This window comes from Medicago sativa, chromosome 7 (genome assembly GCF_051527215.1).
Source record: "Medicago sativa cultivar Bolivia chromosome 7, Bolivia_mono, whole genome shotgun sequence".
In the NCBI taxonomy this organism is placed as follows: domain Eukaryota; kingdom Viridiplantae; phylum Streptophyta; class Magnoliopsida; order Fabales; family Fabaceae; genus Medicago; species Medicago sativa.
This window is the reverse complement of record NC_140755.1, coordinates 12,134,911-12,153,863: the sequence shown is the minus strand read 5'-3', so window position 1 is coordinate 12,153,863 and position 18,953 is coordinate 12,134,911. Positions and strand designations below refer to the sequence as shown.

Sequence of the window (18,953 nt, the reverse complement as noted above, 5' to 3'; positions counted from 1 at the left end):
ATTTTCCTCTCTCTCTCTCTCTAACCTCCCAACACACGGTTTTGAGTTTTGACTCACACAAGCTTTCACATTCTCTCTCTCATCATAAATAATATTTTTTCCTAGAAAATAGAAATTATAGATCGGACCAATAAAAGAGATCCGCACAAAAACTAAAGAATAATTAAAAAAAAAAAATTCAACAAACAAAAACAACCAACAAAACTAAAAAAAACACACCAAAAGATTTTCTCTCTCTTCTTTCTTCTTTTCTTTCTTTCTTCCTTTGTTCCTTTCTCTCTCCTTCTTTGATCCATGAGAGAACAACATTGAACTTCTTCAAAACCAAAAAAACAAATCCAACCCAGAAGAAACAAACAACATTAATTTCTCCAATTAATCCTAGGATTCATCAAAATCCAAACAAAAAAAAAACCCTTGAAATGTGGTGGTCTTGTTCAAAGACCAAGAATCAAAAAAATGAAATTTTGATCAATCTGAGAACGACCCAGATTGAGATTTGATCTTAAAATTGGATCTGAATCTGAATATGTGCGTTTGGAAGAAATGGGTTATCTTGATTTTGTTGTTGAATTGGGTTGGTAGGGTTATAGTGGTGGATGTGAAGCTGCATATGCATCAAAGAAGAAGATGCAGCTTCACTTCTCGCCTAGTATGAGAAGTATCACAATTTCTTCAAGCACAAACAATCATCAAAATGGGTTTATTGACTTGATGAAGATCAAGGTCGCAGCTCGTCACATTTCCTATCGAACCCTTTTTCATACCATTCTTATCTTAGCTTTTTTGTTACCTTTTGTTTTCATTCTCACTGCTCTTGTTACCCTTGAAGGTGTCAACAAGTGCTCCTCCTTTGGTACTTCCTACTTTTCTCATTATCATCATTATTGTTTTTTGTTTTGTTTATGGCTAGATCTTGAAATATGTTAATCATGTCTTGTATGTTTGTTTAATTCTATGTTTGAAATTAATGTTTTGTTAATGATGATGATGATAAATATTAAGGAATGGAACTTTTAAGTGTATTAGTGAAAATGGTATTAATTGTAATTTGATTAAGTGTTAGTTTCGAATTCTGATTTGTCGCGTAGCGATGCCTTTTAGTTTGTGATTAAGTGTAACTTGATTTAAGTCAAACTTAAAATATATTCATGTATTGTATGTTTGTTTAATTGTCTGTGTTTATATTTGTTGATGGTTTTTTTAATGTATATGTTACGGTATGTGATTTGAAGTGTTTTAGTGCAAATGTGATTAATTGTAAGTTGTTGAAGTTTGTGTTAGCTTCTAATTTGTTGTGTTGCGATGCCTTTAGTTTGTTCATGTATCGTATGTTTGGTTAACTGTTTGTGTTATGTTTGAAATCGATGTTTTAATGATGTAAATATTGGGGCATTGAACTTGGACGTGTTTTATTTAAAATGCAATTAATTGTAACTCGTTTAAGTGTGTGTTTGTAATTCCGCCAGCTTCCAATTTGTCGTGTTGCGATACCTTTATGTTTAGAATGAATGTTTTTTAACGATCTGAATATTAAGACGTTGAACTTCGAAGTGTTTTAGAGCAAATGCTATTAATTGTAAGTTGGTTAAGTGTGTGTTTGGAATTGCATTAGCTTAGCTTCCAATTTGTCGTGGGTAGGTGGGAGCTATGAATTGTGGGCTGAGAGTTAACGCGTGTTGACCAATTTTCTATGGTGTGTGGTTACGTGGGAGCTAGAAATTGTAGGTTGAGAGTTATTTAATGTGCGTTTATCGATTTTCAACAGTGTGTGGTTATGTGCGAGCTATACATTGTAGGTTGAGAGTTAGTCAACACGCGTTGGCTGATTTTCTACAGTGAAAGCAAACCGGTGCTAAGTGGTTTTCTTGAGAGAAGTTTTTTTTAGAAGCTTGGGGTATGTATTTATGCCCCTTTATTTTAGGATCTGAAGAGAGATTGGGTGATTTATAGTATGTTTCGTTATAAGCTTCAATTGGGTTTGATTCTGCGTTTCAAGACGCTTTTGTAGAAAGTAGAATGTGAGAGTTAAGAGTTTACGGTGTAACGAATCTGATACAGAGCTCAAAATTTAGTGATCAAGATGTTTTGGTGATATTTATTCAATTGATGTAACTTGTAAGCTGTTAAGTCTTTCATGTAAGGAATGAATATTTTGTGTGTGTTATTGACTGCAAAACCATTTCGTAGCGTTATGGTATATCAAGAAAGAATAACATTTCATGAGCTGATATGAGTTATTTTTAAGGTTCCTGTCAGATGAAAGCTGTTGATTTTAAGAATAACATTATTATAACCTCAGCTGTCTGTAGCTTGCTTTTTTATGTTACGTTGATTAGATTCTGATAGTTAATTGTTTTGTGCCTTTTTCTTTCTTTGATGTTCTACCCATCCCTGTTTTAGAGCATTAATCGATTCCTTTTATTTGTGTTCCAGATTGTTTAGGCAGGCGGTTAGGCCCGAGGCTTCTTGGCAGGGTTGACGATTCAGGGGTAAATAATTTTATTATGAATGTCATATTGAATAAATTTTATTTCATACCAATTATCTGAACCGCTGATTTTTACATTAATGTTGCTGCAGAGACTGGTTAGAGATTTTTATAAGATTCTTCACGAAGTGAAGACAGGGGAAATTCCAGCTGATCTAAAGCTTCCAGATTCCTTTGACAAACTTGTTTCTGATATGAAGAACAATCAATATGATGCGAAAACTTTTGCATTCATGTTAAGGGGAATGGTAAGTTGCTCGTTACATTTAACATAAAAAATTACTTCTTTCTTGGGTTAATTGGTATTTTATACGGAAAGGGTTATTGTTGTGTTTGTCGTTATGAGATTTGAACATTAAAATTGAGGTTGGGATAAGCCATGCATTGTATAGGTATGAATGACAACTAATCTGTTGGGGTAAACAACTTCATCAAGCGATTGTAGCATAAACACTTATCATATAAATGCTTATGTATAAGCTATTTCTACAACAAAAGATAAAATGAAGTCAAACTGTTTTCGTATAAGCTATAAGTTGTTTTCATAAACTATCCTAGAGAGCTAAATAAGCTGAATAAAGCTTATGGACATGTCACTAGCTGTTTCCATAAGGTCTCCCAAAAATTATCACAAGTGGTTAGGCCAGTAGATAAGCTCAAATAATCCAATTGAAACAGGCTCCAAGACAACTTATAATGAGGCAGAGGGCCCTATCTAAGACAACTTACATAGCAAAGACACAATATTCTGTCCTAGAGTTACAGTGATTCAGTTCATGGCATTTTAGATGAATGTTTATTTCAGTTATACCATTCTATAGCTGTAAATTGGATGGATGCCATCTCTGATTTATTGTATGAGTTTTTGGTGGGTTCATTAGAAAACAATTTCATAAGCTCTATTCTTGATACTTGTTTGTTTATGAAACCAACACCATATGTTTCATATATTTTTGTTAAAGATTTAATTCATTAACATGAAGTGAAGAAATTTCAATGAAATGTTGTAAAAATTATCCTTAAAGTAAGAGCTAAACAAAAAGAAATAAAGCAAAAGAAATCTCCTTGGGGATAATATTTTGGTTCATCCATGTTCACCAAAGTGTCTATAGATTGCACATTGCTTCTTCCATGTCCAATGACTTTGGCCACACCTGGGATTTGCCAAAAATGCCAATCGAAAGAGTTCCAAAGAGAAACAGAAGTTGAAAAATGTAAGATTAGATGAGGAACAGTTTCTGAGCAAAGCCCTATGCATAACATGGATTAGGGGCTTTATTAGTATCAATCATTACTTTCCAAAGAAATAATTCTTTTGGATAGCAGAAATAATTAAGTGGCGCGGACGCACTACAATGCCCCGTATGAAAGGAGAAAGGGGGCTGCTTCTGTAACCAAGCAATTGGTGCTGGCACTCTACAATGCAATCAGGCAATGAGAGAGCAGACCCTATTCTCTAAGGGACACTGTAGTTAGGAAGATAATCAATGCCTAAAGCATGTCTACTTGAGATCTCTGTCCTTTTTGCTGGTGACTCTTCATAAATGCTGGCCTTCTTGATAGTCATTGGTTTATGCTACCCTTCTAAGACTTCCAGAAATTTTATAAGCATATAAAAGATTGACATGTGAATGGAGGGAGGAAAAGGAATACTCAATAAACTATGTTGGTATGATGTGAATGACATGTTTAGTGTTAGGAGGAAACAAAACAATGAACCTATAAATTCCAATTCTAATTAAACAAGGAAACAAATCTCGGTTTATAAGTAAATATGAAAACCATTCATAGGAGATAATATATGATTCTCTAAATCTAAATTATATTTTTTAGTATATGTTGAAAGTAATATTTATTGTGCTTTAGACCTTACTTTATATATAAAATTGTATCATTTATCCTGCAGTGGCTCAACCACATTTGTTTACATTAGATATTATAGTTCTTATATTGAAAGTTGTAGTAAATGATTTTACCAATCTTTGTTAAAATGTTGCGCTTCTTGTGATGCAGATGGAGAAATTTGAGAGAGAAATCAGGGAGTCTAAATTTGCAGAGCTGATGAATAAACACTTTGCGGCAAGTTCTATTCCAAAAGGGATTCATTGTCTGTCTTTGCGTTTGACTGATGAATATTCATCAAATGCTCATGCACGCAAACAATTGCCGCCTCCAGAGTTACTTCCCTTACTCTCTGAAAACTCTTACCACCATTTTATACTATCAACCGACAACATTTTAGCCGCATCAGTAGTTGTTAATTCTGCTGTCCAGTCAGCTCTGAGACCTGAAAAGATAGTCTTCCATGTAATCACTGATAAAAAAACTTATGCGGGTATGCACTCGTGGTTTGCGCTAAATTCAGCCTCCCCTGCTGTAGTTGAAATCAAAGGCATTCACCAGTTTGACTGGTTGACTAGAGAAAATGTTCCTGTACTTGAAGCTGTAGAAAATCAAAATGGGATCAGGGATTACTATCATGGAAATCATTTAGCCGGAACCAATCTTAGTGACACGAGTCCACGTAAATTTGCATCTAAATTGCAAGCCAGAAGCCCAAAGTACATATCTTTACTCAACCATCTGCGCATATACCTACCAGAGGTAGGTTGGATTCAACAATGATTACTCTTCCTGTTTTGTTTCTTCATATCTCTCTATCTCTCATTATCGTTGATACTTTTCAAATCATAATTTGTGAAAGAGAAATGATATTTGAACAACCATTTTATGACAACTTTATCTCTCATACTCACATCATGTTCTCATTCTCTCTCTCTCTCTCTCTCTCTCTCTCTCTCTCTCTCTCTCTATTGGTTTATTTTTGTGCAAAGACATACACTTCTTTGTATTTTTCGGTTGTCCCACAAGTTGTCTTATAAAATGGTTGTTCAAATAACATTCCTCTTTGTGAAATAAATGATAGTGCAATTTTTAAACTTTTGTCATCTTATGTTTGACGTAATTTTCCATTTCACAGAATATATTTTGCGCTGAATGTAACATAGGGAATGAGTGATTAACTGGTCACTCCAAGATTACTATTTATCTGTAAAATTCTGTATTTTATGTTTTTAAATTCTTCAATGAATTCAATTTACTGTGGTAAAAGTTGCTATGGGACCAAGTGTCTCTGAATTTTCCACAAACCAGTAATTGAAGAGAATGTAAAACCATGTGTAAGCGATAGTAGGGTAGTTAATACTGTTAGGTGGTTAGACGGGTGAAAGAGATAGTGGCAGGGGATTATCTGAAATAAGAAATATCGGCAACACACTCCTTATGATTAGTTTATCATTTTAAAAAATAAATTGCGTTGTCTTGTAGATTGATCCTTTAAAAGAAGTATCCTCTCCTTTTTTGGCCAAGTTTCAATAAATTTATACACCCTCCGGTCACTATTATACGCAAAAATTAGCATTTTAGATTCATTCATTAAATGATGTATGTAGTCTATAATAAAGGTTATATACATCATTAATTGAATGTATCTATAATGTAAAATTTTGCTTATAATTGTGACCCGGAGGGTGTATAGCTTTGGTCTCTTTATATTTTTTCTTTATTTTTCAGCTTCATTGCTTGTGAGTGTTCGAATAAAAATGAATGGAGTGATGTTCCCCTCTGACCCTCTATCCTTTTGTTGTATTGGCATGTAGATAAATAATTGTTAATTTTAAATTGCTTTCGCTTCGCATTGCTTTCATCAGTAATGCTGCATTCAGAACTTACATATCAAATATAGCTGATATTGTTAATTTCAACAACAGCATTTTTGATGGAGAAAATATTTTTCTTATTGTCATTTTCTGGAAATGTTTATTAAGTTCTGTTTCATATACTTATGCTAAGTATATATGTCTTCTTTTGTCAAACAGCTTTTCCCAAACCTTGACAAGGTAGTCTTTTTGGACGATGATGTGGTGATTCAACGCGACTTGTCTGCACTTTGGGAAATTGACCTTGAAGGCAAGGTAAATGGCGCTGTGGAAACTTGCAGAGGAGAAGATGATTGGGTAATGTCTAAACATTTTAGGAACTACTTCAATTTTTCTCATCCCCTCATATCAAATCATTTGGACCCTGATGAGTGTGCATGGGCGTATGGAATGAATATCTTCGATCTTGGTGCATGGAGAAGAACTAATATAAGAGAAACTTATCATTCCTGGCTTAAAGAGGTAAGAGTTCATATAAACTCAGACTAATACAACTTCAGTGTATCAAAATTTTTAAATTATTGGTGTTCATCCATAAATTAATTATAAGGCAGTAGTTATGTGGGAACACAGGTGACCTTTTGCTTCCTTTTGCTTTTGTTTATTTGAATAATTATTGACACAAAATGAGAGAACAATTGGTTGGTTAACGCTGTTCAAGTACATGCTTAATTATGTTCAGTGGATAGTTCATGGATATTACAGGGTGTCCCTACTCATTAACCATCCATTGGACACAATTAACCATGATTTTCAACGTCATTGACCACGACTTTCGGGTGTATATTTGAACACCAATCATGGTTAGTGGATATCATGTATATTTGAACCCTTGAAAGTCGTAGTTCATGAGGTTCAAAATCTTGGTAAGTTACATTCAGCGGATGATCAGTGAGTTGCAACACCTTGTTATATTCACCATGTATCTATTGAATGTAATTAACCACATATTTGAACTGCAATAACCATCTAAATTGTTGTCAAAATCTGTGTCAAAATATTATTTTTGTATTAGAAAGAAAACCCTTCCTCTCCTTTTTTCTGAAATTGAGATAGGGTGATGGAGGTTGGAAAGTCTTGGTTGGTCATTTGTTCTTCAATTTTTCTGTTTACATAAGAGTATATTATTACTGACAACTTCTCGATGGCAGAATCTGAGGTCAAACCTAACAATGTGGAAGCTAGGAACCCTACCTCCTGCGTTGATTGCATTTAAAGGTCACGTTCATCCAATCGATCCCTCTTGGCACATGCTTGGCTTAGGCTATCAGAGCAATACGAATATTGAGAATGTGAAAAAGGCCGCTGTTATTCACTACAACGGCCAGTCAAAACCCTGGTTACCAATTGGCTTTGAACATCTTCGGCCATTTTGGACCAAGTATGTCAATTATTCAAATGATTTTGTGAAGAACTGTCATATCCAAGAATCATAGTCCGCTGCCGACTAGCTCTATGGTTTGATTTGTACAACAGTGAATATGAAAGGGATCGGATTTCATCTAAATTTTTTGCGTCTTGATATTCTCTTCAAGACGATAGAAAAAATGGCTGAGAGGGCAAAGCGATTAAAAAACTTTGTTGGTGGATTTGCTACCATTCCCTACATTTTTGCAGAAAGAGTTATTACAGTCTCTAAATGGCATTGAGAATCATTTGAGTCCTTGAGTTGTGACATGAAAAACACATCCTCTATTTTTGGTTGGTGAAAGGATATACTATTATTGATCTTCTATGGAACAATATAACAAAGATTCCATAGTTGAATATTGGAGAATAAACTGAATGGTAAAAAGTCACCAGGACCTGTTTCATCAATCTTGTTGGTGATGAGAACATTACTACTAGGACAGTTAATTTGTGAGGTTCCCCCCTTCCAGAGAATCATTTTTTAGTTTCTTTAAATTTTGTTATTACCAATTTTTACCTTCACCAACTTTGATTTGTTATTATCATATGATGATGGTGAATTCTAGGAGTAGTGCATGAGATTGCTTTGTTACAGGTCCATTCAATTGGGGAACTGTTTGTAGGATAAATATATATATTGTTATTCATTATGTAAGACTACCAGACATTGGAAATGTGCAGAAAATTCTTTTTTCCTATATTCATTTTTCTTTTCATATTGCTTTCACAATGTTGCATTACTCAAAAGCTCACAAGATTTATCGGATCATAACTCCAAACCACATTAATTGGTTACGACCCGATCATTGTTTTTTTGAATTGGAGCGTAACTTTTAGAGGTTGAGCAATCTGAGCGGCATATAAAGCAACCACCTTGCGTTATCATACACATGATAAAACCACATGAATCAATCACAAACAAGACAGTGAAATTTGGGTTGTTACTATTTGAAGGTTCAAAGAGAAAAATTGTGTTGAAATGCAAAACATATTTCTTGCAATAGGGCATTGCCAAATGAAGACAAGTTGCTTAAATGGAACAAGGTTGTGTTACAACTAGGAGATATTAACAAGATTGCATTCAATGTTTTAAAAGTGATAAAAAATCCTTAAGAAAGAGAATGAGCTAGATGTAGCTTCGGATTGACAATAAACTGCTGTAATTTTTGTGTGCTTCTAGTCCTTTACTTTACTATGGTTATAATTATTCTTGCAACTAGCTAGATAAAATAGCAAGGAGTACATCTGCAACTTCGAATGAAATGTCAGTTCTGAAGCTCGTTACATGTGACCAACCAGCCATAATTTTGCAGGAGGGGGACAATGTGTCACTCGCTAGCCAACATCCTTTTTTCTGTTTTCAATAAGTATCGTTGTTCGAATGTTAACAAGGACTTTGAAATCATTCAATAAGCTCTAATAGACACCAGCAGCAACACAGAAGCACTCTTCATTATGTATTTATCGAAGTCGCAAAAAGAGAAGGCAAGTTGTTCAGTAATTAAACCTGGTTTCAGGGTCCTCCAACTCTGGGTTCTCAATGAAGATCTTCTTTTGGAACATTCGTGGAATGGGTTCCTCATTTATAATGGCATATTCTCTTCTAATTTGGGGGTCATATATATTTTTGAGGCTGAATTGCTTGGATTCATTATTGCTAGGGAATTTGCTGCGCGTAATCACTAGGGGTCGCTTTGGATTGAGGGAGATTCTTCTTGCGTTTAAGCAACCTGAATTGGTGCCTTGTATCTGGCGAAATAGATGACATAATTGTTTCACTTTGGGTCTTCAAGTTCTTTATTCTCATATTTTTGGTGGGATGATTTGCTTGATTTTATTAGGGAAGATTTCTTTAGGGATATATATGGCATGCCAAATTATCGTTTTCCATAATTTTCTTTGATTTTCATCTTTTCTTTCTTCGTTGTTTTTTGGAGGGTTTTGGTTTGGTCCCCCTCCCTTGTACATATTTTTCCCTTTTTTTGTACTAATATTTATATGAGTGAGTGGCAGCAGATGGGGGTTTCTTGGAGGTGCCGACCTAGTCGGGATGTCTAAACTTCTTCTTGATGTCTTCCTCACTTAGTTCAGTAAAAAAAAAATTGTTCTTAGAAAATATTTTTTTCATAGGATTCAAAATATTCTTTTGTATACTCTAAATGCTTATGATTTAATCTTTGAAAAATTAGTCTTGATATAAGTTTTGAGAAAAAACCAGAGTAAATTATCGAACCCCAGACCTTGCATATATTATACATTGTCCTTACCAATTGAGCTAACCTCACGGGAACGCGTGGCTGCTTGTTTCAATTGTATTGGCATGGCTTTCAATTGTAGCAGTGGAATTATACTCAATTAGAGATTCCAACACTAAGAGGTTTCATTCTTCTTGTTTTTTTTTTACTTACGTTTTGGTATGAATATGAATTTGTTAAAATTAAGTTTAGATTATTATTTTATTTATGTCTGAGTAGATTTTTATAGAGTCCGGAATATGATAACCGTCGTACCAATGGTACTATGTTAAGTTGTATGCTTAGAAACTGTAGCAGGAATTATTTTGAAGTCTGAAAATTATAGTTTTTAAACGATGAATATTTACAGTGAAAGCTGAAATAACGCGATATTGGTTTCATCTTGAAAGAGTGAAACCTGTATCTGACCGTAGAAAATTCAGAAATTGATTTTAAAATTCAGCGAAAGCGTTTTCTTTAATTAATTTAGAAATTATAAATTTCCAAAAAGAGATTTTAAAATTTTAACTGTGCATGCGAAAGCTGGCAGTTATAAGCTTAAAATCTGGTAATGGGCGCGCGAAAGCCAACAATACCTTTAAATATGTTTTCTACTAAAAATAACTTTTCAAGCAAACATTGATTATTTTTCAAACGGAGTTTTGAAGTTGTAAGGCGTACGCGCGGAAAGCGGTCGAATAGATTACAAAGTCAAGATTCGGTGTCGAACAAGCGAAACCTGACGATCCCTTTAAATTAATCCTCTTGACGCGCGAAAATATTTTCCTGTTACAGTAATAAAATATAATTTAACAAGTATTCACGGTCGACGTGAATTATGTTCCGGTCTCTCGTCGTTAAAAGTAATTAAAAACAAATTATTTTCCCAATTTTGCAACTAAACTAATTAGCATCGCCTTAGATAAACGTGACAATAGATAACGGTACTTGACATCGGTCTCTGTGAGATTCGACATCTTTTATACTAAAATCGATATTTCCGTGCACTTGCGAACCTATCGGTAAAGAATTCCACAACAACCTTGGAACACATCTTCTTTGACCATATTCCAAAAAGTTTGAAAAAAAGAAGAAGCTATAAATCAATATGGTCAATCTTTGTTTAAAGCATAGACAACATTTTGAACTTCTTTCTGAGAGGGTAGCATGGTAAGCATATTGTTGATGTTGTATGTAATTAGATTCGGAATCACCTCCTAGATTTTGAAAATGATTTGTTTTTATATGAGTGACTATTTTATCTGGATAATCAATAATTTCATCACCATCTATGAGAGCATATATAATTTTGATGTGTTTATGTCTCCATAGATGTGTCAGTTTGTTTTTGTTCTTTCTTTTTTCAAAATGCACACTAAGCATACATTACAGTACACTTGACTTTGAACTCAGAATTTAATGTTATGGTCATGCAATCTTGAACAAACTTTAGAGTATTAAATTGTTCTTTCATACATTGTTATCATCAAAACCTAATAGACATTGTTATAAAACTCACTTTGGTTCAACAATGACATTTTCTATGTACTTGAATTTTTTTTAAACAAACATTCAAGATTCATTCTATTTTCACACTTTAGAGGTCTTTCAGAGTTATAATATGCTTATGCTAAGGTGAGATATATTTGGAAAAGTAGGCTAAGAAAACAACTTAGAATTAGATTTTAAACTAAGGATCCCTAATTCGTGAACTATTTCCAAATTTCCTTCTCTGCAGCAAAGCAAGATGGGTTTTCTTTTTATTTGTTAAAGAAACCAATTTTGGCTTTTGATTTTTTATATTTTTTTTTTGTGTAGACCTGCTTTTTGTGTTTTTTTCTACATTTCTCTTTCTTTTTTTTTTTTCTTTTGACAACCAAGTTTTACTGCTACGCTACCTCAAACTTAGAAAGTTGTTAATTCTAAAGTGCAACTCCAAACTTAGTTTCAAATCATACCAAGTTTTTTAAAATTTTTATCGAACTACAAGATAAATCAAATAGATGACATTACGGGGTTCAAACTTGTTCATCACTTAGCAACTACAAAAAAAATATTGCATGAAGGTTCAAAAGGATTTAGCAAAGGTTATAATAATTATAATAATAAAAGAGTAGTTCGAAAAGGCTTAAGGTACCAAAAAAAGTGTCCGTTCGTAAAATAATATGACATGTAGTCTGTAGAGAACGGCCACAAGTATGAGCAAAAATGACATTCGAACATGGAGCACACATATTGAAAGAACTATTGCAAAAAGTGAAAGATATTTGGCTCATATTCGCATCAATTATGCTATACAGAAAAGGTACGCTGATTATGATGAGTATCTTCCACAGCAAGCCCCAATAGTTATCGTGGTCCTAAACATTGCGGGTAAGTCAGCCTTCTGATGTAATGGTCTAAAACAACTTATGAGACTAAAACAATTTGGATTTTTTTTGATATGGAAACGTATTCCAATTCATGCAAAATTTAAAATGAACAAAGTTACCAGTACAACCATTACTAGGTCAACGATAATGGATTTCCTTCCCTGAAGCATGGGTATTTCAAACATGGAGAAGTACCTGTTCCGGGTACGCACCCGTACTGGGTACCCGTACGGTACTCGTAATTTACAAACCGAACCGTACCCCTTTTAACTTAGTTGTTTCGCTGTGGAAGAATAACCAAAATTATTTTGCTTGTTTATTTTATTGTAATTCTCTCTTGCTTTTGATGAAAATAGTAGAGCGGGTGCTCAAAAAAGAAAAAACTCTGAAGCAATACGATGATAGAAGTGTGGTTAAACACATGATCAAAATATGACTAGTATGATACTATTTTTTGTTATAATTGATTTTTTTCTAAACATGTTTTTACATCAACAATTAATGGTAGTAATTCACTTAAATATTCTCTTTTATTTTATAGCAACGTACTCATACCTTCATTTTTTAAATTTACCGTATTATGTACAGGTACCAATACCCGTACGTACTCTTGATTTTATAGCAACACATACATTTGCTATTTTCAACTATATTAATAATTTCTTTACTTACATACTCTTGTTTATTATACTTTTTTTTTCTTCAATCAACAATAAATAGTATGTTGAAAACTTAAAGAAACTCTCTCAAAGGATAAAATTATAAAAAAATAGTAATTCAAATCAAATTTAATACAAAATATCAACTTTCTTAATTCCCGTGATTTTGCCAAAATGGTCTTATAAATAGGGAAGGAGGTGGTATTTCTTTTACAACTAGTATAGTGACCCGTGCCAAGCACGGGAAATAAAAAACTTTTAGGATCAAATGTATAGATTTTATATTATGTTATAGTATTAAAGTTATAAGTGTGGTTATAATTTAAATTTGACATGGGAAAAAAATATCATCTTAGCATATGTAATATTTTTGCAAAAATACGTCAACGTACTGTATATTATTATTTGTTGACATAATGTATTTTATTAATCATAAAAACTAAAAATTTTATATTTTTTTATATAATAGTCAGTGTCAGATGTATACACCTAGTCTGTGAATGCAAACGTTAATTTTTTTACGGGTGTGTATAAGTATAGTTTGGGCTACAGAAACGCCGATTGTTATTTTTTTTATTTTTTACAAAATCAATGGTCTAAAGTAAATATTGTATTTTAGGGTAACAACGATGTAAAAAAAAAACGTTCCGCGTATTGTTATACCTGAAAAGTGCATCAATTAAAAGTCAATGGCAGGAGGATCTGCTTATATAGAAATTGCATGTCTTGTAATGACCAGTACGCCTTACAAAGAAATAAAAAAAATGACTTCCAAACAATACGCAACTTTTGTTTTCTAAATTATAGCAACAACAATTGTAAAACATAACCAATGATCATACTTTTTGAAAAACTTCACGATACACAACATTTGTGGTCTCCTTGCAAACATTATTATCTTCATCCAAGATGAGCAGCTTCAAACCTTTTCTAGAAGTAACTCGAGAGACAGCGACATAGAGTTGTCCATGCGTGAACACAGACTTAAGAAGATTAACTCCCACTCGAGATAAAGATTGACCCTGACTTTTATTTATTGTCATTGCAAAACAAAGCGTCAATGGAAATTGTCTGCGCCTAAATTTGAAGGGTAGTCCTGGATCACTCGAAATAAGATTCATCCTCAGAATGAATACCCTGGTAGCTACCCTTTTTCCTGTAATTACGGTAGCAACTATCATGCTCTTCCCTAGATGTGTAACTGTCAGCCTCGTACCATTACACAATCCATTGGCATGATCGATGTTTCTCATCAGCATAACTGGACATCCCACCCTTAGTTTCAACCGGTGATTTGGAATTCTAGAGCTCTTAGTGCCATTAAAAAATTCTGTTGTGAACCACTCGCTTTGGACATCAGAATTTTCACCCGATCGACAAACAGAATCAGAGCTTAAATACTTTTTCTCTTCATCTGGAATCAGTGACATCATATATTCGTTAACATGCGAATCAAGTGTTGGTGCGAGTATTCCCTTTCTTGGAAAAATAGCGGGTCACCAAGGTAATCATTCAAATCGGGATACATAAAGTCTATAAGTGACATCAACGGATTTGTTGTGTCTGATATGAGCAAATCTTCAGGAATTTCTACCTGCATTTCACCATTCTCATCCGAAGTGTTGTTGACGTCTCTAATTACCAAAATTAACAATTTCTTCCTGCTCTGTAGGTACCGAAGATGCACCTAATCTCATATTAACAGTAAGCCTCAACAAATTACAATAAGCCCATATCTTTGATGAATTGATTGAGGCATCAACAATATCCTGCCTCATTCCTTTTCGAACAACAGGCAATATCTGCCTGAAATCACCACCTAAAACTACTGTCATTCCACCAAAATGTATAAACTCGTTTAAGGGATCATTCTTGGACATGGGATCATTCTTGGACATGATATCATGCATTGATCGGTCAACTGCCTCAAAGCACCATCGGTGCATCATTGGAGCCTCATCCTAAATTATCAACTTTGCAGCATGCACCAGGTCTGCCCTAGGACTATCCTTTTCCATCGTAAGCGATGATGCCTCATTAATCTCAATAGGGACTGTTAGTGTCGAGTGCACGGTTCTTCCACCTGGTAATAGAAGAGTCGCTATAGTGCTGGATGCAACATTCAATACAATTAACCCCTTCGATCTAACAGCAGCCGATAATGTTTTCCATATAAAGGTTCTTCTAGTACCACCGTAACCATATAAGAAAAAGAAACCACCGTCGTCAGAATCAACGGACTCCATGATTTTGTCATGCACACATCTTTGTTCATCAGTTAGCATCAGTAACATATCAGCGTGTGTCTTTTCCAGTTCATCTTTGTTGTAATTTAGCTCATCAACGATAAGCTTGTTTGTGAAAGTTGGCATGTCTGTTGCGTTTGGCCTGGGCATAGATTTGAAATCAGTAAGCGACTGTCTGTTTTCCTGAAGCAGCATTTCAATTTCAATCAAACACAGGTTCTTCACGTCATCGTCACTGATATGCAGATCTTCATATTAAATGTAAAGTCACGAAATTAATATTAACATCCTTGCATGCATATGTGTGCACGTTGAAGAGAAAGAAAAAATATTAGCTTTATATGAGAATCCTTTATATTTAAACATATCAGCCTAAAAAATGTGGAAAATGCTGAATGGTATCGTAGAGTTAGTAACTCTTAGTTTGTTCTTTACTATATCCTAAAAAAGTACCTCTTAACTACTTAAACTACTCTAATCAGCCTTTACTATATCCTTGAAGACACACCCCTCGAAAACAACATTGTCATCAAGGTTGGAATGTGCTAAATTTCTTAATGTATAATAGTCTTCAAATGTATCACCCTTATCCCTATTTTTTGTTAGTGAAGTACTGTTTTTCTTCACATCTTCTACAATAACATGAGTAGTTTCTCTCCACTTCCTTTGCATAAGCTTTTCATTTTGAGAAAAAGAGAGATAGAACCATTTGAAATAAATTATTTGTCTAAGAAACTTTTATAAAAATAATTGCCTCGTCCATGTCATTTGCACCCTGATGCTAAACTCGTCATCACATAATTCCAAGCAATTTTGGCTTGTGTTGCTTCAAAAACAACAACAAAGGAGTACGCAAAGAAAAGTGCGGTGGAGACAACACTAACAAAGCGTATCTCAGTGGAGACATGTTTTTACTTTGAATTTTAATGTTACCTCTTAATGCATTTTAAGTGCAGCTTTTCCTTTTAAAGTTGCATAGTGACACGCCATTTGTTCTAATTCTCATCAATGACAATTACAACATGTTCTAGCGTTAAAAAGAAAAACATATCATTATGTCTTGAAACATGCCTATTTTCATTTCTGTCTTTGTCATAAAAACTAAAAATGATAGTAAGAGAATATAAGCAATGCAACGGAAATTAACGTACTTATTTTATTTACTTTTACTCGAACAATTTACATATTTATTTAAGTTTAACTATATATATATATTTTAAATTGAATATTAATCTATACAAAGTTAGTGAATATTTAAGTTATTTGATATATAAATCAGTATAAATTTAAAGTAACTTTAGTATAAATTGTAAAGTTTTTTTTACAAAAAATATAACTCGTAATTTTGTGTAATTTTTGTAAAAATATTATATAGTTTTATTAAGATATTTGCTTTTACAAATATAAAGTATATGTAGTTTACAACTATATTTTATTTTAAATTAGTATCTTTATCCTAACTAATAAATTGTTTCAAGGGGTTGAATAGTTCAAATGGTTTGAGTTAAGGAATAAGAAGTTTGAGATACTGTGGTCAAACTGAAACGAAAGAGTAAAGATTAATCTAACAACTACAAATTTGTGGGCTACAATCCAATCTCATATCCTCTTTACATTCACAATATCTTTTTTTCATTCTTATCCTCAATAATGCCTACACCATTTCTCGATCTAACTATTCCAGTTTAACAATGCTTAAATACTGAACTATCTAATTCTTTCACCTTTTCACCCACCCACTTAGTTTCTTGTTGGCACTTAAAATTAATCTTCTTCCTAGTCATAACGTCAATGATTTCCATATATGTTCAAGTAAGGGTGCCTTTATTCCATGTTCAAAAACAGATCATACTCTCATGAACTAACTTCTTTACCCACACTTGTTCACAAAGGTGGGGGACCCTTCATTATTTTTTACTTCATTCAGGCATCGATGTATTCACCTTTGCTCATTTAACATTGTACTTGAGCTATACAACACGTTTCTTCTAGGCACTGACCTAATGTTCACACTATTATATACTTGGTCCATGCCATAGAGATTCAAAGTGTTTCAATTAAATTCAAGTGTTCAAGTTTTAAACAGTAGAATCTAGTCCAAGTCTTGAAATTTTTACAACATTTAATTAAAGAGTTTTTCTATCATGTGCAAATTTACACATGTTAAGAAGTTTAAAGTAGTATCGTTGATTTGGAACTTGTGTATTTTCTATTAATATGTAATTTTTTAATAAATAATTATTGTTTTTCAATAAATAGTTGCTGCTTTTAGATACTTTAACATGTGCAATAATGCACCCTTTAACTATATATATATATATATATATATATATATATATATATATATATATATATATATAAGATATTTGTTAAAAAGTTATGTGCAATTATTTGTTAATCCATCCTAATGAAACTTGATTACAATGAAAACCGACCCATCATGTGAACACATGTAGGCGCGGATACAAAAGCATGTTTGCTTATTTTGAAATAGGTCTCCTCATCGATAATTAATTTTTTTCATACCCATAACGATCATAAAATTATATTTGCTTAAATTTAAATTTTTTTTTGAATATTTTTTTAATTAGACGACGAATGAATTGAATGATTCTATTTCCCTCATCAATGGAACTCTATTCAGTTCATTAAAAAACAATGACATATTGAAAGTGCCCATCCCACTTTTACTAAAAAAAAATAAAAAATTCAGGAGAAAAACAGGTATATTTTTATTTTATTTTTTAGGAAAAAGAATGGTTTGCATGGTATAATATGAGTTAGAGTGTCCGTTGTACTCTCTTTTATTATGTATTATTTTTCATATTAAAACTCAAAACCTTTTTGTACCAAAAAAAAAAACTCAAAACCTTTAAATATCCAATTTTATTCATTTTACTTCTGATAAAATATATTTTTTTAATTTTGATTTAATGCACATTAGGATTATAGAAATAATTTTTTTTAATGATTTCTATAATAAAAAAATTCATAATAAAAACACTAAAAATTTCAATTCTTGTAAATAAAAAACTATAATAATCATTTATAAGTATAATAGAAATTTCTACAACTAATTAATTAGCTCATCTTTAACTTTCATTTAAAATTTAAGGGTGACCATTGTTTTTCTGTTAAATTTTAAATTAGCAACCACATAATATCAAATAAGTTATTTTTTCCAATTTTTTTATCAGTATGAAGTTCATATTTTGATTGATTCTCATGATTACCAAGAACTTGCTTGGTTTGATTTATTTTTTATTTGAAAGATGGTTTAATGATCTATTGCTTACCAAGAATAGTAGAAACATGTATTGAAGATTCGGATGAGGGTCAAGAGTAAACACAACTAAGAGAATGAGACATACCTATTTATTATTGCTTGATTTAAAATATTCCTTGAATTTGTTTTTTGTGATTGACTTGATTGAAGCATTTCAAATTTCTACAATTTGTTTACCTTTAATACAATTAATTCATGGGTTTTATTTTTTAAAAAATAAAAGAGGATTTTTTTTTTATGATGGTTTAAAAGTCATTTAAAGTTGATTGACTATGGAAAACGGAAAACTTGTTTTATATTCTCAAATGATTTAAAGAACTCAGTGAATTTCTTTTTTAAGATAGCCCTGATTGTAGCATTTCAAAGTTTCAACAAATCATTTATAATTAATACAATTAAAGTATGTGTTTAATTTTTGAAAGAACAAAATAGGATTTTTTTATGCTTATTTAAAGGTTATTTAGAGGTACTTTCTAACAATTTTTTATGTCGTATTCACGCGGAAGTCACGATCCCTTGCTATAAGCATACACAAC

General features: G+C 32.6%; 1 protein-coding gene across 1 annotated transcript; it reads left to right on the top strand.

Annotated features, from left to right (window-relative positions):
* The first annotated feature begins 215 nt into the window (after positions 1-215).
* Positions 216-8,318, top strand: LOC146904291 (putative galacturonosyltransferase 14). Its single transcript, XM_085725071.1, has 6 exons — positions 216-856; positions 2,437-2,492; positions 2,584-2,739; positions 4,505-5,095; positions 6,370-6,672; positions 7,362-8,318. The coding sequence occupies exons 1-6, from the start codon at positions 631-633 to the stop codon at positions 7,644-7,646; spliced, it is 1,617 nt and encodes a 538-aa protein (XP_085581197.1). The 5' UTR covers positions 216-630; the 3' UTR covers positions 7,647-8,318.
* The last annotated feature ends 10,635 nt before the right edge of the window (positions 8,319-18,953 follow it).

What these genes read in the sequence shown, in the direction of transcription:
- LOC146904291 (XM_085725071.1), top strand. Translation starts at nt 631, where the DNA reads ATGCAGCTTCACTTCTCGCCTAGTATGAGAAGTATCACAATTTCTTCA. An exon ending in CAACAAGTGCTCCTCCTTTG is followed by an intron (nt 857 to 2,436) that starts GTACTTCCTACT and finishes TTTGTGTTCCAG; the next exon opens with ATTGTTTAGGCAGGCGGTTA. An exon ending in GCAGGGTTGACGATTCAGGG is followed by an intron (nt 2,493 to 2,583) that starts GTAAATAATTTT and finishes ATGTTGCTGCAG; the next exon opens with AGACTGGTTAGAGATTTTTA.